This window comes from Aquila chrysaetos, chromosome Z, assembly GCF_900496995.4.
Source record: "Aquila chrysaetos chrysaetos chromosome Z, bAquChr1.4, whole genome shotgun sequence".
Taxonomy (NCBI): domain Eukaryota; kingdom Metazoa; phylum Chordata; class Aves; order Accipitriformes; family Accipitridae; genus Aquila; species Aquila chrysaetos.
In genome coordinates, this window is record NC_044030.1 from 19,243,542 (window position 1) to 19,269,892 (window position 26,351).

Below are 26,351 nucleotides of genomic sequence, written 5' to 3' on the forward strand. Positions count from 1 at the left end.
TGAATGTTCACCTTTGCTTTATGGTGTATGACACAGAAAAAATAGGGTTTTAATTGCAGTAACTGAAGGGGGCTTTGAGATAGAGGCTGTATCCTGTGTAGGAAATCCACTGTAGGCCTGCAAATTAAAGAATTGCATTTTTTAGCTTTGTATTCTTGCTAGTGTACTCTAGTCCTTTTCCATGTTTGCATCACTCATTTAATCTGGCATTTCTCTTGGTTGGACTATTCTGATGGAGGTGTTTTAGGAAAGAATCCAGACAGTGTTTTTCTTGTGTGCTCCAGATGTTTGCAATAACATACTACTGAAGTGAATGCCAGTGGTAAAGGGGTATTTCTCCACAGGAAATACTTTGCATCTGACACCAACCAATAGCTCCTTAGGGGAAAAAAGGCACCAATTTGTTAGCTGACAGTTACCAGTAAACAAAAAAGTAATCTTGGTAAAATTAGATTAAGTGTATAACTTCCAGTAACTGAGTTTGAAAAACAAGCATAAGAAATGACTAATACAAACTATTGCTTTAGGATTACTGCAGAAATGTATTCAGCCACCATTCTCCTTTCAGTCTTACCACCTGCTTGCTTTTCAGTTTTGAAGGGAAAAAAATAAACTTCTACTCTTTCCAAGCAATTATGCAGAATGTATTCAACAGAGAAAAAATTGTATTTTATCTCCCATTATTCCTATATCTTAAAAACATTTTCATGGATATTTGCAAGAGAGATCCAATAAGCATGGTATAATCATGTTTTTCCTTCCCTGACCCATTTCCTATTTAATTTTTGTCATATATAATATTCCATCCATTTGCATTAAGACAGCCATTTTTCTTAATTCTGTCCACTAGAAGAGTGGACATTGAACTGAGTGTTTACTGTGAGCGCAAATACGTTTCTGCATCTTTCAAGGACGTGTATGCATATAGTTCAGTTTTCTTATTCTCCCCCATTAAATTAATAGATTTTTTTTTTCACTTGCCTATCCAGTGGGTCATTGTTGAGTCAAAGCATTGCACAGAGAATTATTTACACAATGTTAGAAGTCATTGTATAATATGAATGAACAAAGTTCACGTAACTCAGACAAGGTTCATAATATCACATCACCTATAGGTACTTGTATTCTCACTGAATTTGTTTTTATTATCCTGTCTTACTAAATCCATAGGCTGTATTCTGTTGAATTTTACACTGAAAACTGAATCTTTGTTGAATTAAAACAAGTTGCAGATATAACTGATACTCATTTTTTAGTAAGATGCTCTATTTATTTATCTAGGTACTGAGGGACTAGTTTGCAGAAAATAAATAATTTAAATTCTTTCTCTTGTGTACTTTTCAGAGCTTTTGACATTTTTGGAGAAATATCACTAGTTAAAATTTGACAGAAAAAAGCCCACTGCAATTTAGTGCCTGGGGAATATTCCAGATGAAGGTTGGTTCATTTGCTATGGTTGTTTTACATCTCACCAAGGAAGCCTGACAGAACACAAGTGGTTCACTGAGGACTTAGTTTCAGCAAGTTTATCTTTCAGCTAGGTAGTATTTCTTATTTCCCTGTGAAGTGGTAATAAATCTTAGGAGTTGGCATTCCAATACAGAGACATTATACAGATTTTTCTTTGAACTGTATTAACTAATGTGACACAGCATCCCGAGCAGACTGATGGAATTGAACATGAGTTATGCATGGCAGACATTTTATTCATATTTAATAGAGAAATTCTTGCATATATATTTTAAGTTAAGCCAAAATAACTAAGTAATTTCTTTCCACAACATCACTCAACAAAGGATTTGCCAGATAGGGTAAGTAACTTTTATTGCCAGCCTCATTAAACACATTACAAACAACATGCAATGAAAATAGATTTGGATTCCATAGAACTCTGCTCTACTTTTACTTCTAAAGGAGAATAACATACTCTGAGCTGTCTGTTCAGTTTCTTAAAAGCTTATCTCCATGCTTGGAGTTCTGCTCTACAAATAATCAGCCCTATAGCATCTTTACCAGTATGTAAATCCTCACAAGAAATATATGTGGATTGTGCACTTGACTGAAAGCACAATATGACTAGTTTCATACTATACATATGGTATGCCTGATTTTAAATCAATATCAAGAAAAAGGTTGGAGAAGTAAGGCAAGAACTTAATGCAAAGGGTGACTTTGCCTTAATCCAGACTTCCATTATATTTGCTAGTTACTGTTTGGAAATGAGCCTACTTAATTCAGAAGTATATAGTTTATTTTGTGAGATCCTGAGTTTGTTTTTAAGATGAGAACTTGGTGTTTTTAAAGTGAAATAATATCATGGCACTTAATTGTACCACACTTCAGAAAGTGCTTTTAATTTTTTTCCTTTAACTGAAGAGTCTTTCAGCCTGTATCCAGATGAACTACAACAGTTTGGAGCATAAGCAGCCAGTGTGACTTCCTCAGCATAACTGTCAAAGAATTGTTTAAGAATTAAGAAAAGAACACCATATTCAGTTAAATATGGGAGCATTTTGGAAAGAGATGAGCCCACTACTCTTTTAGGATAGAAAAGATGAAAGATGAAACCCTGTGTTTAACAAATACCTGGAATGTAAGTTAGTGGCATTGTACCATAGCTTAACCCATTGTTTTAATTTAACTTATGATTAATTTTGAAGATTTCAATTACTATCTTAATTAGCATGTGTCTAATATGCAAGCCTGCAGCAATTATATTAAGCTTTCTTCTACAATTTCATCTGGGATGAAAAAGACAGGTGTACTGTTTCAGTGCTTCCCTATCTTGTATGTGGAATATTTCCTTTAGGGACAAATTCAAAAAAGGGTTAGAAAATAAATTAAGATTTTACTTTATCATTCCCAAAATTAGTTAGGCAGCTAGGTATCTTTTTGCTTTGTAAATTCTTTAATTTTGTTTGGAAAGTTTGAAAATGTTTAAAATAAATTAGAACATTCAGATTGAAAATGTTTTGTTTGACCTAGAAGACTTTTTTCAACTTTTACCTGTGATAAATAGCACAAGCCCCAAACAAAATACCTTCAAAAGGCATCAGCAAATTAATTTTTAGTTAATCTATCTGAAATACTAATGACTTGGGGAAAGTGGGATGTAGTTCTACATATATAATTTGTAAAGTGCTCATTTGGTTTCTATTCTCATACAAGAGTAAGCATGAAAGTCTTATGGTACTGTATCAGCCCCTCTCAAGTAGGCTAGCATTTGGGGCTTTTTTTGTATTTTTTTTTTTTTTTTAATAAGAGAGAAGTGACTAAATTTAAAAGTAATTACATATCTGTATTTCTGATGTGACTGATCTGGCTGATTCTCGTGAAACATTATTGCTGTGATTCATGTACATTTTATGATTACTTATGATTTCCTGCATAGTTTCCAACTCTCTTTGTGACTCCACACATAAAATTAATAGAATAAATAAAACAGCATGATAAAATCACTGCTTTGTGTGCATGTTCAGTTCACTCTACTTGTAACACTGGGCTGAGATATAGGACGTTTTTTTCCAGAAGGAAAAGTGCCATCTACTGAATCACCAAAACAAAATTTTGCAGCATCTTGAAAGATTTTCCTGAGAGATGTCCTTTCCAATTACTGATCAGGCCAAGCCTAACTCAACTTGTGAGCTTTAATGAGATCACAGCTGGCAACGGTATGGTTGAGTGCCACATTACTTCACTAAGTATTCATTTAATGTGTGTTTTGTTTTTGTTTGGGTGCTTTTTTCTGGATTAAAAAGTGTTAGTGGAAGATCAGTGAACTGCACTTTGAAGGTCTTAAGCTTTCACTTCCAAAATAACTTTCCCTCACAAGATTTCTGGAGACACTTGTGCATCCTCTGCATCTTCCTAATGGCCTCCAGAGGTCAGACTTCCAGTAAGGAGTTACTCCTCTTTTCCCGGATAAGCCACTTCAGGTTTGGTGAAGGTACAGACAGAAAGACTTCAAAAAGAATAAACTGATAACACACTGATAAGTAACATTTACTTGAAAAGACGGAAGCAAAAGAAATCGAACAACTGGTAGATAACTTTGCTATGGGACACTACCTACTAGTTAACTGAGACATGGTTTAGCAAGGTATAGCACATTTTTTAAAAGCATGAAGTTGTTTTCAAGACCAATAGGATAATGAACTTTACTCAGGATTTATAAGAGCTGTCAGTTTTTTCAGCGATAAGCAGTAGGTACTTGGATGAATGCAAAATATCAGCCACTATATAATCCTGCACACCTCTTAGAAGAATGTCACTACAAAAGTAGAGGGATGTGTGAAGTGGACACGATTTATATCTTCAGAAGTTTGGGAAGTCTCCAAACATGGTCAGAGGATAAAGGAAATTGGATAACCACAGGATTATGGGTAAAGTCTTGTCATGACTTAAAACTAACTGATGAGATAGAACAGCAATCGATTTTCCCTTCTTAAAGTAAAAATACTTAGCAGTGAGAGGTGTCAAGGCTTTATACAGAGACAATAAAAAAGTAAGCAACTGTGTAGGAAAAATATGTCTAATAATGAATGCTCAACTAGACTGGACATAATTTAGAGGGTCTATAGCAAATCTGGTAATAATTTTGTGATAATGTTGATGAACTACAGAAATGTAGCAGAAACCGTCCCTTACCTGTTTAAGCCATATTATGGATAGGTATGTACAGTATGCCATTATACAGTATCCTTAACTTCTGTCAGAAAATAGACTTTTTCTTTAATTATAAATGGGATATGTGCTGGCTTCTGCATGGATAATTTCACTCATAGCTTTTCATAAATGTTTTCTTTTTTTCTGCACATACAACACCTTTAAGGAATAGTATTCGAACATATTAATTAAAACTTACTCAACAACTTGTGGGTTGCTTTCTTCCTAATTTAGTGGTGACTGGAGTTTGGAAATTCAGACTGTATTACTTGGCTAGCTTTGAAAATCATATGATGTTGTTGCTCATACAGAAACAGTTAAGCAAAAATAACCAGGAGAAATGATTTTAAAAGTCAGTGTTGGAAGAGCTTTTGCTTTGGTGAGATGAAAAAAATCTACCATGAGATTTGAGGAAAGTCAAGAGGGAAGACATGGGCTCTTCTTGAACATGGCCTCCTTGAAATTATTTAAAAGGTCTGTGAGACACTTGGGGGAAAAAAACCTACAATATATGCCCACTAACAAATGATTTCAGCCAAACACGGTAGGTTTTATAGTGGTAAAAAGTGGAAAGATAATGACACCCAATCCAAGGCAGTAAGAGGTGCTGTCAGGCCCCGTCTATTCATATCCCAGTCCCACACCCTTCCCAGAGACAAACTGTTTGTCTCCAAGTGAGATTTTTACCATGTGCAGACACACCGCTCTGGGCAAGGTTTCTGCTTTTTCCCTCCTGCTTTAGCTAGGTTAAAACATCTCAGGCTGCCAAAACTCTCAGAAGCATTTAGAGCATCAAAGTCAGTTGCAACCATGCATGGTGATCCTTGAAGCGGGGCTTGGCTGCACGCTCTCTTCTTGCTGTTCATAGCTAGTGGGACTTAGAAATACCTAAACCAATTCCTTTTACCTGAATGTGCCACCTTTTTGCAGTAAGATGAAACACCACCAGAGGTGAATGGTATCTAGCCATCTCTTCCTTTTGCCCCACAGATCGATCTCTGCGTAACACTAGGGAAAAGTGTGTGTTCAAAAGCAGCACTGGCCCCTACTTCAGAGAAAGAGCCGGGTAGCATATTCCTAAAAGCCATTTTGGCTCCTGTGCATTTTTATTTCTATCTGATGAGATGCACAACGTTTAATTCCCTACTAGAATAGGGTCTGCTGATCACTCTGTGTTTGCAGGGCAGTATAGAGGGCTTGGCAGAGACATGCAAGTGCCTTTTACCAATTCGGTGGCATTTATGAAACACCATCCTTCCTATAGCCTCCTTACCGCAGCGAAGTCTTACCGGAGGAGCCAGAACGGCTACTTTGCAGTGCAGGGGTCTGCGAGTGTTACCTCCCAATAACGACTTTTTTTCACCCAAAACAGGTACCGTTCTTGTCTCCTTCGGCAGGAATTTTGCAATGAGCCAGCCACTAAAAGTGTTTCCCTTTTGGGGGGGCTGTTTTGGCGGGTAAATATTCTTCTCCGGCAGAGCTGGTGCAACCACCCCCCGTGCCCGGGCACCACCGCGCGGGGCTCCGGGGATGATACAGCGCCGTGCACTCGGCCCCGCGGGCCGTCGGGCAGCGACGAGCGGGGCCCAGCGCCTCTTCCGGAGGAGTTGCCCTGCCTCCCCCGCCCCCGAGGGGCGCGGGCGGGGGCGATGCCGCGGCGGCGGGCGCTCCTCCCCCGGCCCCTCTCCCCGGCCGGAGCCGGAGCCGGAGTCGGAGTCGGAGCCGGAGCCGGAGCCGGAGCCGGAGCGGGCGGCGGCGCGGGCGGGGCGAGGCGCAGGCGCGGCGCACGGCGGGCTGCAGCCGGGCCCCCGCGCCGCTCCCGGGAGCCGATGGCAGCTGCACAGCGCGGCCGCCCGGCGGAGCGCGGCGCGGCTCGGCGCCCCCGGCGCGGGATGCGCGGGGCGGGCAGGCGGCGGCGGCGGCAGCGGCTGCGGCAGCTCCGGGAGCCGGAGGGACGGGGCCGGGCGGCCGGCGGCCGCCGCGCTCGCCTGACCTGCGTCCCCCCCTGGCCGAGCCGGGCTGCCCCGAAGGATGTCCGCCCAGTCCAAGGGGACCGCATCCTCCTCCTCGTCGCCGTCCGAGGGGCCGCCGGCAGCCTCCAAAGCCAAGGTGAAGGAGCAGATCAAGATCATCGTGGAGGATTTGGAATTAGTCCTGGGGGACCTGAAAGACGTGGCCAAGGAACTTAAGGAGGTGAGAAGCGGAGGGCTGCGCGGGCGGACCCCCGGGCTGCCCTGTGGGGGGCGAGCACCCCTCGCCCGTGGCCCGGGGGCGCTGCTCCCCCCGGGGCTCCGCCGCCGCCCCCAGGCTCCGTTCGCCACTTCTTCACCGGGGTCGTGCAACTGGTGTCCAGGCTGGGCACGGCGCGGCCCCCGGCCGTGCCCCGGGGCGGGCGGCTGTGCCTGGCTGCGGCGCCCGGCGATCCGGAACGGGACGGGGCGGCTCCGCCGGAGCCCCGTGTCCCGGGTGAGGTGCGCCCCCGGGGCCGGTCGTGCACCCCCCAGCTGCGAGGCGGCTCTTCCCGGGGACTTCCCACCTCGGCGCAGTCCTCGGAGTTTGGGGTTCTTTTTGTTTGTTTGGTTGGGTTTTTTTTTTTTTTTTTTCTTTCCGGGAGGCAAGGGGTGCCTCTCCTGCAGGGTCTCCGCGGGGCCAGGAGGCTGTTCGGGGTTGCTGAGGGATCCGCAGCCCTGCCCGATCCCGGGCTCCACCGGGCCGGCATCCCGACGGCGGGAGAGGCGTCAGGAGCAGCTCCACTCCTGCTCCAGCGGGTTTAACTTTTCGGCTGCACGGTGCAGCCCCATATTCACCCCCCGGCAGCAGCCCGGCTCGGATCTCCCGGCCGGTGAGGGCTGGGGGGTTCCAGACCCCCCCGCACCCGGCGCCCTGGGTGAAGGGTCCTTGCCCGGCTCGGCAGTATCGGCGCGCCTAAGTCTGCTTCTGCCTCTGCAGGCTGCTTCACCGGGAGCTGAGCGCCCTGTTTATCCTGCCTATCTGGCAAGATTGCCTTTGCAATCTTCCTTTTGCCGGTGGCGAGTGTCATCTCCCCTAGGTTAATCTGCAGGCAGAGTGCGATTACCGCGGGCGTGTTCATAAGCAGGGAGATGCTGTAGCCGAAGGAAGAGAATTTGGCTGTCCTTTTGGAGATTTCCACGTTATCTTGATTTTGCTACACAACTGGTCGACAGATGGTTGGATTATGCACCGAAATTCAAGTCCAGAATCTCTGTGCATTGCTTTATAATCCTGTATTTGACATTTATAACAGGCTGTGTTTTTTTGCTATCAAATATTAGTTTTCTGTTTTAACAACATTGTCAACAAGTTTCATTCAACAGACTTTTGCCATCTGAGGCACTCTGAAATTCACCCAGTGGTTCATATAATGTTGAAAGATGTATAAACACACAGCTCACTAATCACAGCTGTTAGACTTCTTTCTCATCCACAATTCCAGATTTCTCCTTTGTTTGAAATTATATCTATAATTTCTCTTTCCCTTAATGTGCTGCTTGTCTGTGCTTTGTAATTTTTTGAGGTATTTTGAAGTGGAAATAAACATTGTTTGTAGGGCAGTTCTTCCAGCATTTTAAAGACTGATAGAGCAAACTGGCCTCTGTTGCTGCAGAAGCACATTTTCAGGACCTGGAGAGGATGTACTGTGATCTGTCCCATGAATGTAAATCATTCTCTGCACATTATCAGTCCTAGCTTTTCTCTAGTGAGCAAACAAGATCACTGTAGGTGGAGATCGTATGTCATCATTTACTGTGGCATCTTTTATCTTAGCAAACTTGTCTGTTCTGGTTGACTGCATCTGTGAAAGAGAGCTGTATTTACCTCTGCTTGATGGGGAAATGCCTGGTGTGGAACTCCTTTTCCCAAGTAGAGTGAAATGTAAAAGGCAAGTTGTAGAGAAATGGTGCTGTAACTCTGTAAGTGCTATGTACCTGTTGAAGGGTGGAAGGATTGCCAATAGCATCTGTTTTGAGGAAATAAAAGTATTTTTATAAAAAGGATAATTACATCTTGTTCGTAACCACACATGGGCTTCTGAGTAATGCTTTTCTCTAAATATGTTTTATAAGGATGATAGCTGTGATACGCTGACAAACAAGGGTTGCATATGCAATTATCTGTTTGCTTGCAATATTATCATTATGTGTTAAATACACTTTGTACCACATTTATTTTGAGAAGTCCGCAGCAGTTTGCCATCTGAGTACCTCCAATTGTCTGTCTTCTGTAGTATGGACTAAGTCTATACAAGATCTCTTGACGTATATGCAATGTATACCTTTTTATGTGAAAGTAAGGTAATTGATGAGACTATAAATTTATAATCAGTCTCTTTCATAGGTCGTTTGTAGGTGTTAGGAAGAATTGACAGATCTTTCATTAAGCACATAGGAAGTTGGTCAATAGTCAGTTTTGGTGTATTACACACAGAAGTATACCTGTGCTTCATTTGTGGTTCTTAATTGTAGGACCAGGCAAAGTGATAAACTAGAGGATATAAGTTCACAATTTCCATTTTCACTACAAATTATGTTCTTCTGGAAATGTTTTGGCTACCCTTTTTTTCTAACTGGGTGTTTGCTGCAGTCCAGCTGTTGTACTACAACCTTTTTTTTCTTTTATTAGAAATACAGTGTTCTGAAAACAGCGTTTCATTCTTTTTATTACTATTGTGTTAAAAAAGACTTCAATTCTGCTACAGTAGTAGGGCATGAAGGCTTTTTTTGTGCAGTTAGAGTAATATTTAGTTGTGATATTAAAACTATGCCATTTGTAGAATACTTTTTTTTTCTATTTATGTCTACCTATTTGTTGCCCTTAAATATAAATTATTTAATTATTTATTAGATTATGCTTAGTGTAGCACTTTAGGTATTGGAATAGACTGGATGTCCTCTTCTAGCATCCTTTGGTCTTCTTTTGTAAGATTTTATATTCAAAGTTCTGTCAAACTGAAAGAGTTTCATTGCTTCAGAGTGAACTGTTCTGTAACGGTAAGGAGTATGGCTGTACAAGACTTTTATGTCTTGTTACATTTAGCTTGTTATAGTTTACTTGCATTAATGTATTTGCATCTGCCCCTTGTTCCAAAGCTTTTTCTAATTGATGCCTTAACATTTTTTGTACTTAAAAGGGGGGAAGGGAGGAGTGGGGAGAGGATGGGGTGTTAAATCCAGATGCATAAACCATGAAGCTTATAAATTTGCTGTAAAAACACATGACTAAATCATGTGGATTAAAACAAGTACATGTTATGAGTTACTGTGTCTCAAAAGTGGAACATCTGTATCTTTTTTGTCCCTTATTTATTGGTCTGGTCTGCTTAGGATAAGGTAACCAAAAAAGACTAAGGATGGAGAAGGGGGGTGACTAGGAGACATGTTAGGATGGAGTGGTGCTAAGTCCAGAGTCTGACTGAGCTCACGTATGGCTAGTCCTCTCCAGGGTGCAGTTAACCTAGGAGAAACTTGGCGTGTTTTGTCTCCTTGCTAAAAGGAAACACTGAGTGGGTGTATACCAACAGTGGGATGTGGTTTTGTGCTGGAAGAAATTAATGGATTTAAAATGAATAGAGTGGCTGTTATTTGATGAACATTCCAAAGAAAAATCAAAGGGATGCCAGAGGATTGAGTAACACTGACTATTCCTTTAGGTTCAGACTATTTCAAAGTTAAGTTGGTGAAGCCTTAAACTTCGTTCTCCTCCAGAGGATTGGATAAAAGACCTTTTTCCCTGGAGTCTGTCTAGAAAGGTGGTTATTATTGTCGTCCTTGCAGATTATATTTATCTGTCTGGTACCTAAATAATGAGGTGATGAACACTATTGGAAACCAGCAGACATGAGCTAATCAAACTATTTTGAATGTAAAATGCATGATGTAGCCCCAATTCTCTGATGACTTCAGAAGGGATTGTAGGGAGTCTGCATGTGCACCTGTGGGCAGCAGGGCACAGGAGTCTGTATCATCTTAGTGTTGATATTATAATTTTTAAGATTTCCCTGCTTTCACATTTTACGATAATGTTGCACATTTCTGTAGCCTTGCACTTGTTTACATTAAGGAAATACTTAACTAAATTGTTTGATAAATACTTTTTGTAGTAATAAAAATTCATCATGCAGAACAAATTCCTGGAAGTTATGTGTGAAACATTTGCATAGCTTTTAATTGGCTAAATATGCTTCAACCTTTTATCGAAAGGAAGCAGCTGTGTAGCTATTGCTAATGTTTAGAATAAAACAAAATGGAGGTGCAGGAGAAACAGAAGCCCTCGTAGACATTGCACATGCACCAGTAAATTTCCAGTCTTTCTGAGTCTTCCTCCTCTGCTTTAAATCCTCCAGAAATGTCTTGCTGACAGAACAAGTGAATAATCCTCCCTCATTTAACTGATGCATTTATTTTCCATAAAGATGTGATCTATAAAATTTGGGCAAGACTTAACAAATAATGTTTTCTAAGTGATGATGGAATTAGCAGATGCCAACCCCCCTTCCCCCAAACTCCATGACAAATTTTGTTACGGGATAGATGACCTTATTCCATAACCAGGCCAGTCATCATTCTAAGTGGAGGGTGGTCATCTATTCCATGGTCTTAATTTCTGGATCAGGCCTGCAGGAGCATATTACAATTTCAACACCAATATTTTCCATTCCATTTTCATTTTTGTGTTCAGCTAATGATCCAGATGGGAGGAAGGCACTTCAGGTTCTTGGCTGGTAATGCAGAAAGTAGGAAGCTGCAGTTTGTATCCACCAAGAGAATTTCAGCAGCAACAGTCAATCACGTATCAGTATCTCTGATGTGCAGGCAGCAATACAGACACCAAAACAAAAAAAAAGTTTTAGGTTCATATTGCTGCATGAAAGCCGGGAGGGCAGGTATTACAGCATAGGTATAGAATATACTGTATAGAAATCTAAGTGTAGGTAGAACAATAGCAAAACATTTTAATCTGTTCCTTCTTCTCCTGCTGATCCCTGCCTCTTCACCTTTTTGGGCTATCTCCAGATGTCAAGGACCTGCTGCTCCTTTTGCTAGGTAGGGGCAGTTGAAGGAAGAGGTTTTTGAGCATACTTGATCCTACCATTAGAAATCCAATAAATGCAGGTACCCTTCTTATGTATGGATTCTGGATCTTAACAGCTGGCCCTCTTAACAGTGTTCCTCTTGGAGTCTTGCTTCAGTGGATACACTCTCTATATGCAGATCTGGTCAGTGAGATGTGAGAAGGACTGAAGCTTTCTTCTGATTTTTGTTGCTGTAGATGGGGTTGTGGTCCAGTTCAGGCACCAGGACCAAGGTGTTGTATGATTAGTGGCATTGCCCGTTCCAAAACTTGCAAATCTCTCCAGTGACAGACTTTTTTTCTGATTTCTTATTGCAGTCCTTAGTGACAGATGCAATCATGAACTGTACCTGGATGTTTATTGTAAGTGCAGAGTATGATTCATTATGTCAGAGAAGCACTGCACAGCAACTTTATTGTGATCTGCCCAGGGGTCCAAACAGGGCCATAAATAATCATTGCAGGTAACTGAATCATAATTTTCCTTTCCTTTTATTTCTTGTGGTCTGTGAAGCATTTATACATTTATACACAACAAAAAAGTGCAAATATATTAAGATAAAATTCTTACGCTGGTAGTGTCAATAAAGCTAATAGAGCTAAAAGGTAGCTGTGAACCTTAAAAAACTCTCTGTGTTAAGGTTGTCAGGAACATTTTAAATGCTGATATATGACAAGGTAAGGTTGCTCCACATCTGATTTGTAATCAAAGCTACAAAGACTTAGTAATTGTATTGTGTAACACAATGAAAAGAATAACTAGTGTACATATAGAGCATTGCTTGTTAATATCAAGAGGCTTGACAGAGGGAAGCATGCTGTCAATTTATGCTAGCTATTTTGTTTTTATAAACACTCATGTCAGCTACTTCATTCCTTTTATGCAATACTAAGCTCCTGATAGTAATGTGTATTGTGCAATCATGAGCTAAATAGAGCATATATAAATTCAGTTTTCAAATAAAAACAGTACCTCAGTGAAAATATGTATCTTTGTGCTAAAGCTTGAACTTCACACAGTCTGTGCACTACTGACCATGATACAGAAAACAGAAATAGTGAGGCATGAACTTCAGTCTGTTGCAGTTAGGTTTTTCCATTGACTTCAGGTAGGAACAAAAATGAGTTTAAGGGTGACAGAAGTTAGTTTTGGGCTGCTTCATTTTTATTAAAACTTCAGAATTCAGAGGAATCAGTTGCTGCCATGTGTATGTATGAATGTGTCATGCAAAAACAATTATTTGGTTGAGCACCATCATTAAAGTTTTGCAGATTTTTACAAGTTTCCTCTGGAAATGAAACAATGCTTCTGTTCCCAATACTCACATTGGACAAAGTTCTGGAATGGCCTTCCCACTTCCAGTCAAAAACTTCCAGCCAAATTACTACTCACAGTCTATTCGTACACAACTAATTAAAACTTCTCCTGGGGGAGGTGTGGGAGAGGTGCAAATGTCCCTGAGTTTAAAGAGTACTTTCCCATAGTACCTGTTTCACAATACCTTTATGAAGAGCATGACTATCCTCTTCTAGTTTTCATTTATTTTAGAGCTGCAAAATACTGGTGGCTTATAGTCTTCTCTGTATATTATACCTGTTCTTTGAAAGGCAGGTGATCTGAATGGTCGGTGACCTCACAGGTAGCTCATGTATATCCTGCTCAGGTGTCCCCATTTTTTCCTTCAGTAGATGTTGTTGCTGTGAGGCAGACAGATTGAAAGGGTCTATTTTGCATATGGACTGCTGTCCTTGCCACATAGCCTGTGGCTGACATTCAGCCATGCACGTTAACGTTAGCTTAGTCATTACCTATATGTAGATAGGGCTGTGTTTTATATGCCTCCTTCTCTTACAGCTCGTGTGCAGCTCTGTACATCATTGACTCTGGTCATTCTTGCTGCAGCTACCTGCACTGCTTCAAAATGCCCTTTCTTGCTCTATTCAGGGGAAGAAGAAAAGCAGAGCCTGCTTTCACTCTGGAAGGGCTGAGAAAATCCTCTAGCAGATCTCTCACTACAGCTTCCCTGTGTCAGGTCGCGTGTGTTGAATGACTGGGGTGGGAGGCCTTGGTGGCGGAGCTGCAGCCATTCTGGTTTGGTTTAAAATTATTGTGCTACAGCCGATGGGACTAGCGAGGAGCAATTGCCTCCAAACAGGTGTACCATCAGTTGTTGCTTTTGCAAAAATTATAGTATGTTCATATGTCTTTAAAGGTTGACAGACTCATCCATTGTTTCATGCAGCATGTGCCATTACATTATGAAAACTGAGAGCACTGATGTTGAATCATTTCCAGATTTCACTGTAGATTATTTCTCAGTAATCTGAAAAATCCTGCAATTTTAAAACACCTTCCAGTTTTTTCTCCTTAAATATTTTCTGATAAATCTGCAGTAATTATTTTAGTCTTTCACCCATGATGACATTATGTTCTTCTTTTTATTGTGGTCTGTTTACAGTTCTTTCAGTGAACAGCTTCAAGGTAGAAGCAGAGTAAGACATCCTTACTTGTAATCATTTGTGTTGTAAGTAAGAGAAGAAGATAATTTAATACTTCTGAAAATAGTGTGAGAAGTTTATTATTTGTTTAAAGTGAGATCATCTGCATGGGGCTCCAGGACCTTGGTGGGGAACCAAAAACTAGATTTGGGCTTTCCATTCAACTGCAGGAAGTGAGGTAAGTGCTTAAAGTATTCAAAATTTTGATATCTAATAACATTTTATACTTTACTGGAGATGACACTGTGTTAAAGCAGGCAGCTTATGTGGTCTGAAAGATGCAGATTTTAAAAATGGACAAACAAACTGAAAACATTAACAAATGAACAGTTTGGGCTTGCTTCTCCATTGTAATTTATTGTTTTATACCCATGTAACTCTGTCCTTTCTGTATAAAATTAATGTGAAAATGTAAAAAACCAAAGTCAGTATGTCTTGTCTTTACTGCGGCGTAACAAAACCCAAGTATAATTCTTTCTTCACATGTTTTGTCATTGAGATTCTTTTTTTTTGTGATACGCCTTTGGCTTTTTCTTGCCTATTTGTTAAAACGGGGCAAAAATAACACTTTTTTTGGTGTTAGTTCTCTGAATTCATGTAAGGACACATACTAACAAGAGAGTAATTGTCCAGCTGAATTAACTACTGAAACTTCAGTAGTTATTGGACAAATAATTGGAACAAATGTATTTATTTTTAAATATAGAATCACAGACTGGCTGAGGTTGAAAAGGACCCCTGGAAATTGTCTCACCCATTCAAGTGTCAACTAGAGCAGGTTGCTTAGTATCTTGTTCTTGAATATCTTCAGGGATGGTGACTCCACAGCCTTTTTGGACTACCTATTCCAGTGTTGAATCAACCTTACAGTAAAAATGTTTTGTCTTGTGTTAAGTAGAATTTCCTGTATTTCAATTTGTGCCTGTTGCCTGTTGTCCTCTCATTTAGCACCACTGAGAAGAGTCTGGCTTCGTCTTCTTACTCGTTCCAATCAAGTATTTGTACACATTGGGATAAGATTCCCCTGAGCCTTCTGTTCTCCAAATAACAGTTCTCTCAACTGCTTCTCATAAAACAGATGCTCCAACCCCTTAGTCATTTTCCCAACCTTTTGCTGGACTAGCTCCAGTACGTTCATATCTGTCTTGTACTGGGGAACCCAGAACTGCACACAGTACTCCAGATGTGGCATCAAAAAATCATGTCTATATTCAGTAAAAATGCTATGTTACAAACATTAGCTTCCCTCAATAAATATTTATCTGAAAATTTTAAATTGGCTGAAAAACATATTCTCTACTTTTTCATTAAAGTTGCAGTTATAAATGGTTATTGACTTCTCACTGCCTGTGATCTGAATCTGGATTTTGCTTACTTTCAGGCAGAAGAATAACAGATTTACAGTATAACTCCCTATATAAATATAACGGATGCATACACCAAGGATTTGGAGCTGGTGTTTGTAAGTGAGTGCAGCCACTGGAGCATGTGTGTGACATTAGGCAGTGATGATGGGAAGGGAGGGCTGTAGCTTCTTCTGCTTTTATAGGAATGCCACTCATCTGTAACATCTCTCCATGAAACTATGATATATCCTTTTCCCCACCTCCAAATGAAATTGTCCAGGCAAGCCCAAAGTAATTACTCAAATTAACTTTGAACCATTCAGATTAATTTTGCCCCTCTGCTCCAACCTCTGCAGATGTCAATTTTCACTTTGATTTCTCATCATCTGTTGCATCATACTAATCCCTATGAGGCTTTTTTTTTTCTTTTCCTACCCCTTTTCCTCTTTTCCTTCCTAAGTCTCTGGTGCTTCTGCAACTTTATCTACCTCACTGTTAGTGACTATCTAAATGACATCTGGCTTGTTAAATGTGAGAGTGCTTGTGTCTCCATTCTTGAATGTTGACTCAGGAAAGTCAACATGAATATTTTGACATTGGTCTTAAAGAATTTCAGGTGACTCTGGCATTCATGTTAGTAACACAATTGTTCTCCTCACGCATCTTTCGCATGCTAATAGGAGATTCTTCTGTGTAGGATCTGGAAACATTGTTAGTATTTTTTTCTAGCTCAATTTCCAAACTGGTATAGCAACTGAAAGCTGTGTTGTTTGGATCCAAAGTTATCTGCATTGTTATTACAAGCAAAAGCTTTTCATGTAAAGTCCATGATAGGTTAACGTTGTTTTCCAGCTTTCCAGTTCAGCATCCAGAATATTTAAAATTCAATCCCATCTCTTCTCAAAATACTCAGTGCTACTTTCTTAAATAAATGGTTTTCAGTTACCAACTAGAGTGTACTTTATTCTCGAGGTGTTTTTACTGATGATTGCAGAGACCATTTGAATGGGATAAGTTTACCACAGCAGGTGGTTTCTGCTAGTGCTACCGAGTTTTATCTGGAGTGGTACACTCTAGGCTTATTTGACTTTCATTGCTTATAGGTAATTTTATGGACTGTTTTAACGTTCAGTAAAGCTGTGGCATTTGGATAAAGAAATATCCTGTGTATGGACACAGTGTCTGGTAGTTTGCATAATTTATTAAGACTAGGAAACTATACAAGCATACATACCTGCTGAAGTAATAACTTTTGTTTCTTGAAATCAAAGTACAGGTGGTACTGTGAACCTGTAAGGCTTACAGAAAACTGGTGTTTGACCAAACTGGGAGGTTTATGTTGAGGCAAGAGAATGAGGATTTTGTGATTGTTATTTTTTTGTTGTTACCTGTTGGCAATGGATTTGCACGTGCTTGTTTTTCAGATGGTGGTTATTTGATTCTGTCTATTAAAAAAAATTTCATAGAATTTGAATGGTTGGGTTGTAAGCTCTTTAAATCATGTGTAAACACTTCAGTTAATTATTTTCATTAGCTGTCTTGAATCTTAGCAAGCAGAGGCTTTGCTGATGTGATACAGTGTAACCATCAAGGTATTTGACTAAGCTGAGACTTTCAATTAAGTTGATGAATATCATGGAAAATATAGTGTACTACAAAGATATATGAGTCAATATAACTGCACAAAAGAAGGCCCAACCCCCAAGCCAATATATTGCTACACACAATAATCTTTAAAGTAGGGATGGATGGATAAGTTGCACAACAAAAAGTTGTATTACTTCAGGTGCTGGGGATGCTGAACTAGAAAAAAAATCTGCTGCAGAGGACTGAGAACTTTTTATTTAGTACAGACTTCACATAGTCTGTTTCTTTCTTCAAATTAAAACATCAAGAACAAGACAGAAAAAATGATACATTGAATATATTCAGGTTTGTCTTTGAGGAAGGTTTGAAGGATATAGTGAAACTGAGGATACTATAATACAATTAGAACAGTGGCTTGAGTGACTTTTTTCGCCCTATTTCTAAGGTGGTGTACACTGAATAAACTTAATTTGACTTTGATAGACCTGTGCCATCTTATAATAACTGGCCTGTTGTCCTTAAGTGGTGTCAGTCATTCTGGATATTTGATACGCGTGTAGGAATTTTACATTTAATGTTAGGTAACTGATGGAAATGGCTTTTAAAAATCTCTAAAAATATCATCTAAAATGTTAGAAGTCCTTAAAAGGACTTTTAAAATCTAGTGTTCACTAGTGAATCTTTTCTGAGTGTTTGTGGCAAGATTGTAAGTATAACAGGTAGTATCCTAGTAGAAAAGCTGACTGTATCTTAATGAATTACTGCTGTATACTATTTCTAGGAGATGAATACTTGGCTAGCATCGTGAATCTCTACATCAAGTTTCTTACGAATTAAAAAAAAAAATCAGCTCTATCAAAGTCAAATTTTTTTCAGTGTACACCACCTTAGAAATAGGGGCCACTTTTATAATACTTTCAACAGAATATTAAATGTACCTAGTCAGTTATTTTCTCTGTAATTTGGTAGTCTGCTGCAAACTTACCTCTGGTTTAGAATATGAATTATTTCTGAGCTTGAATGTTTAACAGATATTAGTCAAAGGCATAAAATAAAATACTAAAAGAAAAAGTTAATAAACAACCCTCTGGATGAATTCTTTCTTTGAAAAAATGTAAACAACCTTGACTTGATGCTTTGTATTGTGGAGTCAGGTGTGGTTAATAATAATCTATTACAAAAAGAAGGAAGGATCTATATTTCTGCAGATCTTGTGGATCATCTGCAAAATGTGAAGCATGCTTCTGTTTACTTTTCATCACTTCTGACAGTGACATCTCATAATATAGCATTAATGTCCTGGTATTACGTGACAGCTTTTCAAATGATTTTTGTTTCTTTTATAGCTATCTTTTGAAAGAGTGGCAAGGGTCAGAGGGAATTTGGAACATTATTGAGCCTTCATTTTCTAAAAATCAACTTCTTGTTTTAATAAGTGCTTGTTTTGTACAGGCAGAGTACTTCTCCCATGTTCATCTATTATTTCTCAGCTTAGTTTATTAATCAAGAATGAGGCATCATTGCGATCACTGTGAATTACAGATATGATATGTCTTCTTTCTATACATGGTTTCTTGTATGTAATGCAACAAAGTTGTCTGTTACATAAATGCTAATGTACTGCCATTAAATCTTGATCAAGTGGATTTTATGATAATTAAATGTCTATTTTGAACAGATTAAATTGTTTCCTTGCTTTTTGTACAGTAACTATAGTCTTACAACACTTAAGTACTATTTTTTTATTGAAGAACTTTGTGTTAGACTTTGGGAGCCTGTATGGCTAGAGGACAAGATGTCAGCATCTTGCTTTCTTCTAACATAGAGCAGTGGCAAGTGTCTGTGGCTTTAAGGTTTTCTTCTGGTGAAGGAGGTGTTCTTGGAGTCTTCATGTGCTTCCTACTGCAGACTGTCATGTGATACAGACACAGGAAGCATAGTACAATGTTTTTGTGAATGGAAACTGTTTAATCGAGGCAGAAAAACCCAATAGGCAAACAAATAAACAGTGACAATAAAATTTTGTTAAAATTTTAGTAGTAGTACAGATTAAGAGGAGGTTTATCACAGTCTTTTTCCCTTAGCAGTACCCTTATCTTCGATTTCCTTCTGCTTCTGATTTTTGTATGGCATTTATTTGAGATGCAAAATATATGTATAATAAATTAACATACACAGAGCACTGTGTTGTAGTTAGACTACTTGAAGAACTTGTCTCCTGTGACATAGACATGTGCCTTACATAATTTTCTGTGTTCATGCATGAATGTCTTCTAGTGGAATTGGTTGCAGACAATACAAAAGGCGTCCTCCTTTTTTTTAGGAAGCACATCCTGTTTCTAGCTCTGTAGAAAGAGATTTCTCTGAAGGAATGATTTTCTTTAAGGACATCAAAGGGGAACAAATTACCTCGGTGTTTTCTGAACCACTTCTGAGAAATAATGAAACTGTAAAAGCTCTGTAGAGACTCACAGGCTAAGCAGAAGTATTTGCAGGATGAGATAGTAGTGTGGTCCTCTATCATTGCAGTGTGCATGTTATCAGGAAAGAAATCTTGAAAGTGAATGGTCTGCTTTCCTAAATGAGAAGGCAAACATGTTGCATTAAATTCAGCAAGTATTTAACAGTTTCTTTTTAGAAAGGTTCTGTGTTGTTACTCTCCAAAAAGTATATTCAGGATGAATGTTGACACAGTGTTATCTTCTTGAGTTGCAGACTGCTTTTGCGCCTCTGCTGCTCATCCTTGCCTTGTGTAACAAGATAGGTAATTTTCACTACAGGTGTGAAGAAAATAGTAACTATAAAAAGCAGGAAGAATTATTTGTGATTTTTTTTTAATTCTTGGTAAAACCTCAGGATGTCACAGATGCTGGAACTGTTGACATAGAATGAAGAACTTGGAGAAAATGCAGGAAGAAAGAAAAGAAGAAAAAGGAGGCAGATGGCAGGGAAAAAAGCTTCACCTGACAGTTTTTCTAGTTAGAAAAGGAAGGTGAAATTGTAGTAAAAGACATTGCAGCCATAAACTCAGCTTGTGATATTATCTGAAATGTCATGACTTTTCTCTGTGGTGGTCTATGTTTTATTTAAGAATAGGCAACTGGAAAGAAGAAACTATGTCTCTGAATCCAGGACCCTTCTATTGGAGGCAGATCACATGTTTCTTTGTGAGTTTATCTGGCTCCATTTTAAATATATCCATTTGTTTTGTTCTTTTCTTCCTACTGTTCCCATTGGCATATTATTTTATAAGAATTGCTGTAACAACTAGGAACCTTTAAATTTTTTTTATTTTTAATTTTTTTTTTTTTTTTAAACACCCAGAGTGTTTTTGCTAGTGCTGCCACTCAGCTCAGGTAGCTCTTGAATATTTCTTCCTCTACCTGTACTTGTATGTTGATATATTAGTAAAGAAAGTCTTACTCCTTTTATTAATTTGCTAGACTCTCCATTTGACAAAACAGAGAGCTTTTCTATCTCTAGTTTGAGTTAATTTTCACAGAAATGCGTACAATATTATAGGTGAGGTCTAACCAGAGCTTTGCACAGTGTCGCTTATCTCTGCTGGAACTCTCTTTGCTACATCTTGAAGTTGCATTTCCATTTTGGTGTCACACTGGCAGCTGACAGCCATGCCGTGATCACCTTGTACGCAGAGGGTCTTTCCCACGCAGGTCTATGAATTAGTGAACTTCCAGTCTGTAGCACAAAACTATTTAATTTGACCTCATGGTTATGATCTTGTGTATTGCACAATGGGATTTTTATTCCACTTCTAAGCATCTGTGAGATTTACTTTATTCCCTGTGTATTGTCTCCTAGCTCTGCTGGATTAGCAGATTTCCTCAGAGCATTTACAACATTTGTGACAGGGTAATTAATAAAAATATTGTATGACATCAGCCAAAGTCTGCTTAAGGAGTTTCATTGCTGTTTCCTCCTGACCCAAATCTACAGCTTTTTGCATATCTAGAAAACCAGTAAACTATAAAGTAATCAGCAGTCCACCTGGAAGTGGCTTTTCAAACAGTATGTGCTTAAGTTGTAGAACATCTTGCCACTATACATTATGGACAATATGAGTTTTCATGTGTTGAAGATGACAGTGGACAAAACTAATGTGAGGCAGCTCTCTAAATGTATAGGAAAGCCAGAAGCTAACTAAATGTATAGAATGAAGCACATGTCTTCAGAAAAAACCTGGGCCTTAGGTGGTTGCAGCCTGGGAGAGTGCTTAAAGACACTACTCATTGTGCTCCTCAGCATCTGTTTTTGATCACTGGTGGAGACAAGATGATAGGCTAAATAGAGGTTTGATCTCATCCAGTATGGCCATTTTAATGTAGTTTGATTATCATAGTTTAGCCAATTTTATTTACTTTCTTTATTTCTTTCTCACAGACATTTCCAAAGTTAAGGAGTTTCATTTTAGGTTTAGCAGCCTGTAGCTGCCATCCTTCCATTTAAATAAAAATGTAATATAATACTTTTTCTCTGTCACCTGGTATCTCATTTGACTGTAAAGATTAAAGAGTCTTGCTACTTGTCCTGGACATAACTGTGGCAGCATTTCTAGAGCAGCACAGCTGAGCTTGTCCCATGCTGCTCACCTCAGCACATTGAGTTGCTGGGCTTTCATTTCTGTCTCTGATGTTTGGAGTTTAATTTCCATTGTCCATCATGCTGCTGGATAGGCATAGCTGATATTCAATGTAGGAGTAAAAGCCAAGTAGTTCAACCAGCACTCCTGAAAGCTAAAACAAATTAAAATTTGAGGGCCACCTGTCTTTAAAGTATACTGGCAACCATATTCCTTACTTTTCTTCAGCAAATCTGAAGAATCTTTCACTACTTAATATCAGTTGCAAAGTCTAATTCAGGTTGTTAATTATCTCTTTAACAATCTATTCTTCTTTACTGTACTGTCTTTATTTTCATGAAGTCTTGGTGGACTGTTTATTTCTGTGTGCTCTTTGAGGTAGTTTCTCACCAAATTAGTTCTGGAAGTGAAGGGCTATGATACTTCTGACTGGTTTTGTACTTTTACTTGAATAAATTGCAGTCCTTCTGTGTATCCAGATTCATGAGCTTCTCAGTTAACCTTGTTAATCAGTCCATTGTATTCTGTCAACATCTATCTTTTCTAAATTCAAGGCCTATTTCTGTTTTTTTTTGGTTTTTTTTTTTTTTTTTTTTTAAACTAAGCGTGTTAATCTACTGTCATCATATGCAGGGTTATTTCTATAATTACTCTTTCTACAGGGCCTGAAAGGTCCAAAGTGGTATAACCTCTTACTGAAGCAGAGACTAGTTGAGAAGGATGTGTCTGGTTTCACCCTCAGGAATACTTGTGTGTTACCATTAATGATAGCAATGTTGCATGTGTTACTGGACATACTTGAGTTAGGAGGAGATGGGAAGTGCAAGTGCTAGCGAATGAGTAGTTTACCGGACAGTGAAGTAGATTCTGTGGGTTTAGTTGGTCCCATAGGTTCAAAGACTAATAGTTACCAAACATTTTTATGAAACAATGGTTACACCACTGTAGTGTTATTAAATTATTGTTACAATAATTTAATGACAGAAGTTGAGACTGCAAAGAGACGAGCTGAAAAAGGCAAGACACAAAGTGAAGGAAACTGATGTTGGTCTTCAGAGTCTGAGTAGTGTCTGTGTGGTCTGGCAAGGAAATCTGGAATGTCAGGAATATGACTTCAGGAGGGATTTACACTGAAATTTATCCTTGCTATTCTTTATCCTTTCTATTCTTAATTTTATTTTTTTTTCCACCTCCTTTAAAAGCTTTCTCTTAGTTGCCTTAAATTGCAGCTCTTACTTTCATGTGACTTTTTCACAGTGGTAATCACCTATTGTTATTTATAGACTTATGCATGTTTCTATTTCTTTGGGGATTTTTATTGTTACTATTTTGTTCTTTGGATGTTATAACATCATAGTATTTTTGTGTTGTGCTTAATTAAGACAGCATTTGTTGTGGTTTTGCTTTTTCTCTGCCTGTTTTCTCTCAGACCTTGATTATTTTTCAAAAGCGTATTTCAAAGTATCTTTTCCTCTGTTACTACCTCTTACAGGAAATGAAGGCTATTTACATCACTTAAATTCTGTCCTTATTCTGACACAAAGTGATGCTTCTAACTAACTACCATAAGGTGTCCTGGCCCTGTTTGTCTTGTGGCAAGCCCTTAATTCTCTCAGCATGGGAGTGAACTTTCTCATTGTTTCCTGTCTTCCTTGAGGGTTAGATTTCATCTGTTGTGAAACCATGGCCAAAGAGTAACACCCTGTTGGAACTGGAGTGTCTTCTCTAGCAGATTTTTTGCCCTCCTCTCTCTCCAGTCAGTAGACTTCTGGTAAGGTTTTTCGGACTCTGGGAAATGTTATATCAAGATACCCAATTAAAAGCAAGAGTAATAGCAGCTGAAGATAGCAATTTAAGTGGTGTTCTTTCATGAGGGAGTGACATTAAGCATTTGTCTTTGCATGTTGTTACAAACCTTCTCTATCAGTGAAGTAAAATAATGTCTGAAGGACTAATGTGCTATAGCATGCTGTATATTAATGGCAAAGGAGCATTGTCCAAAATGGCTGGGTACATTTTCAAGAGCATCAAATGCCATTCTGAAGAGTTTACTTGGTTTTGTTCATTTAATTTTGCTTTCTTGTGCTTTGCAGACAAACATAATGTTACAGATAGTGTAACACATCATTAGATTGCCAGGTGCTTCCCATTATAAAATACCATTACAGTTGTTTGTAACTTTTTTGTTATGGCCAAATAGTTCAGACAGAAATTTTCAGTGTTGGGCTTTGCATCATGCTGGCATTAGCTTTTTTAAAAACTTTAGACTAAGTGGTTGATCTGCTTCAGAGAAATAAGCATGCTAAAACATTGTTTTGATCATGCTTGCCACCTTCATGCTCGAAAGCTTTTTTTCCCCCTTCCTTTCTTTCTCTTTTTTTTTTATTTTTATTTTTTATTTTTTTTAATTTTTTTTTGTTCTGGGAGCCTATATGACACGACCAGGGGATGTAAATGCCCCCTCTGAGCTGCTATAACAAGTCTGAGTCCAAGGGTCCAACTTGTAAGTGAGGAGGATTTAATTTTTTTTTTCCTCCTCCCCTGAGTAAACCATGCCACTCTGCTGAGCTAACCTGGTGGAGAGATGCATACCTGAAATAAAAGGAGAAGATTGAACACCAGGTTGAGGGTAAACTGGGGTGAGGATGCTGTGCACATAAACTGCATGTACAATTTACCTTTGCATAAGGAAAGGTTGGCAGAGGGGGATGGGAAGACGACAGTGAATGAAAAACTGATATGATCATAAGGCTATGACCAGAGATGGGCATGTTTGAGGGCTCTGGGAAGAAGATGTCAAGTTTGTGAGTTTTGAGCAGAATCTGTGTACTGAGGTCCCTTTTCTTCAGCGTGCTGAGTGAAAAGACTCCCAGGATCCTGGACTCTCTCCCACCTTCATCTCTAAATGTGTAAAACCCTCTAGTAGAAGGTCCATGGCAGTCTCAGATCCTTCATATCATGGCTGTCAATTATCTTGTTTCTTTGTGTACCAGTGGTCTTATAATGATCTACATGACTCAGCAATCAGTATGGTACCAAATGATGGAGCTGATCTTTTCCGCTATTTTGGTTTGCCTTTAAAGTAGGAGATGCAACATAACCTTAGGGTGTGTATTCTTAAAATGGTTTCTTTATTGGTTCTGATGCAGTTTTCAGTTGCATTCCCATAACTGTTTTATGTGAGACTCTGCCATACTTAAGAGTATTTTATGGTGGTTCATGCTTGCTATATAATTACTGTGTGATACCATGTCGTTATAATTATTTGGTGTGGTAGCCCATGCCTTATACATAGCATAATGTTCAGAGCTTTTCGGAATGGAAAATTAATTTCCTATTGGGCTTTTATGTGATAAGCGTCATTATGGTCCTGGAAAGTCTCATAAGTGTTTAATGAATTTATTTTCATAATACATTTATAAGGTGAGGGGGTATTATCTCCAGTTCACAGATACAAGATTGGAGGCTGGCAAATGCAAAACAGTAGAAACCTTGTTTTCCAGTGTATTAAGGTCTTTACAGCTCCACTGACTTCAGCTGTAATAGGTTTATTTTTGGCAAATCAGATACGAGTATTTCAGGTCAGAAAATAAGGAATATACATCTGCAAGCTAGGTACAATTTTGATGGCAGTGATTTCCTACGGTATCACCAAGCGTGTGGCAGAGGCAAGGGTAGAATCAGGGTGTTTCTGAAACTCATTTATTGAATTAGCTACTGCATCATCTCCCTCCCGCCTTTCTTTTAAAAGTCTCTGTTGCTTTTGTACCTTCCAACTCAGTAGTCCAGGGCTCTTTTACCAAATGAAATTGGTCTAGTCTCAGGTCAGCTTGACCTTTTTCATTCAGTCAGGTGGGATTTATGTTGACAGTACTGTGCAATCCAAGTCAGAACCCTAAAGTGTATGTGCTAGGGGTTCCAACTAAAATTGTAGGGGCAATTTTGACCCAGTGACCCTAATTTTTTAGCTTTAGAGTTTGGTAGAAAGGACAATAAAGGGATGTAAAGTTTGCATTAATTTTAAGTGGTCTAGGAAAACTGGATCTTATCTACAGAAACCAACATCTAAAACCAAATCCCTGACTGAAATGAGGCCACTAAAAATGATAAGTTCTAAGATGGTTTATGCAAAATCAACAGCTAGCTGAAACTAACTGAACTGTGAAGTTAGTCTATCTGTTAACTGTTTTCAGCTGAAGTGCTATTGAAATCTGTATGCATTAAAGGAGAAAATACCACCAAAAAGCTGACTGTGTTTTTGGGAAGAGATTTCAGCCTTGTATTTTCATTATTCCGTGTTCTCAGAATCTCTTTTGCAGAAACTTTTGCAGATGGATCTTCTAGTGCTCATGTAATGCTTACTGATCACAAAGGCGTCAGGTATAAGCAGCTAGCTATTTAAAAGGTATTTCAGGGTCTGTGGAGTCTAATCAGTCTATGAAAATATTTTACTTATGATTGATTAAAGTAACTGTAAACAGTAGTTTTAGATGATCTGAATTGCAAAGTGTTATTAAGTCAACGTTTTGTACTACTGATATGAGATATTATTTTCTCTCTTACAT

At 39.0% G+C, this 26,351-nt stretch overlaps 1 protein-coding gene across 3 annotated transcripts in view; it reads left to right on the forward strand.

Moving 5' to 3' along the window:
• The first annotated feature begins 6,570 nt into the window (after positions 1-6,570).
• PRR16 (proline rich 16) overlaps positions 6,571-26,351 on the forward strand; it is a 181,281-nt gene continuing 161,500 nt past the window's right edge. For 2 of the 3 annotated variants that reach the window (XM_030004966.1, XM_030004965.1), the window contains exon 1: positions 6,571-6,858. In XM_030004966.1, the coding sequence (XP_029860826.1) occupies positions 6,697-6,858 (162 nt within the window). In that variant the 5' untranslated portion in view covers positions 6,571-6,696. Of the gene's footprint in view, positions 6,859-14,230; positions 14,432-26,351 lie in introns of those variants that run through there. The other variant, XM_030004967.1, reaches the window with a different exon arrangement.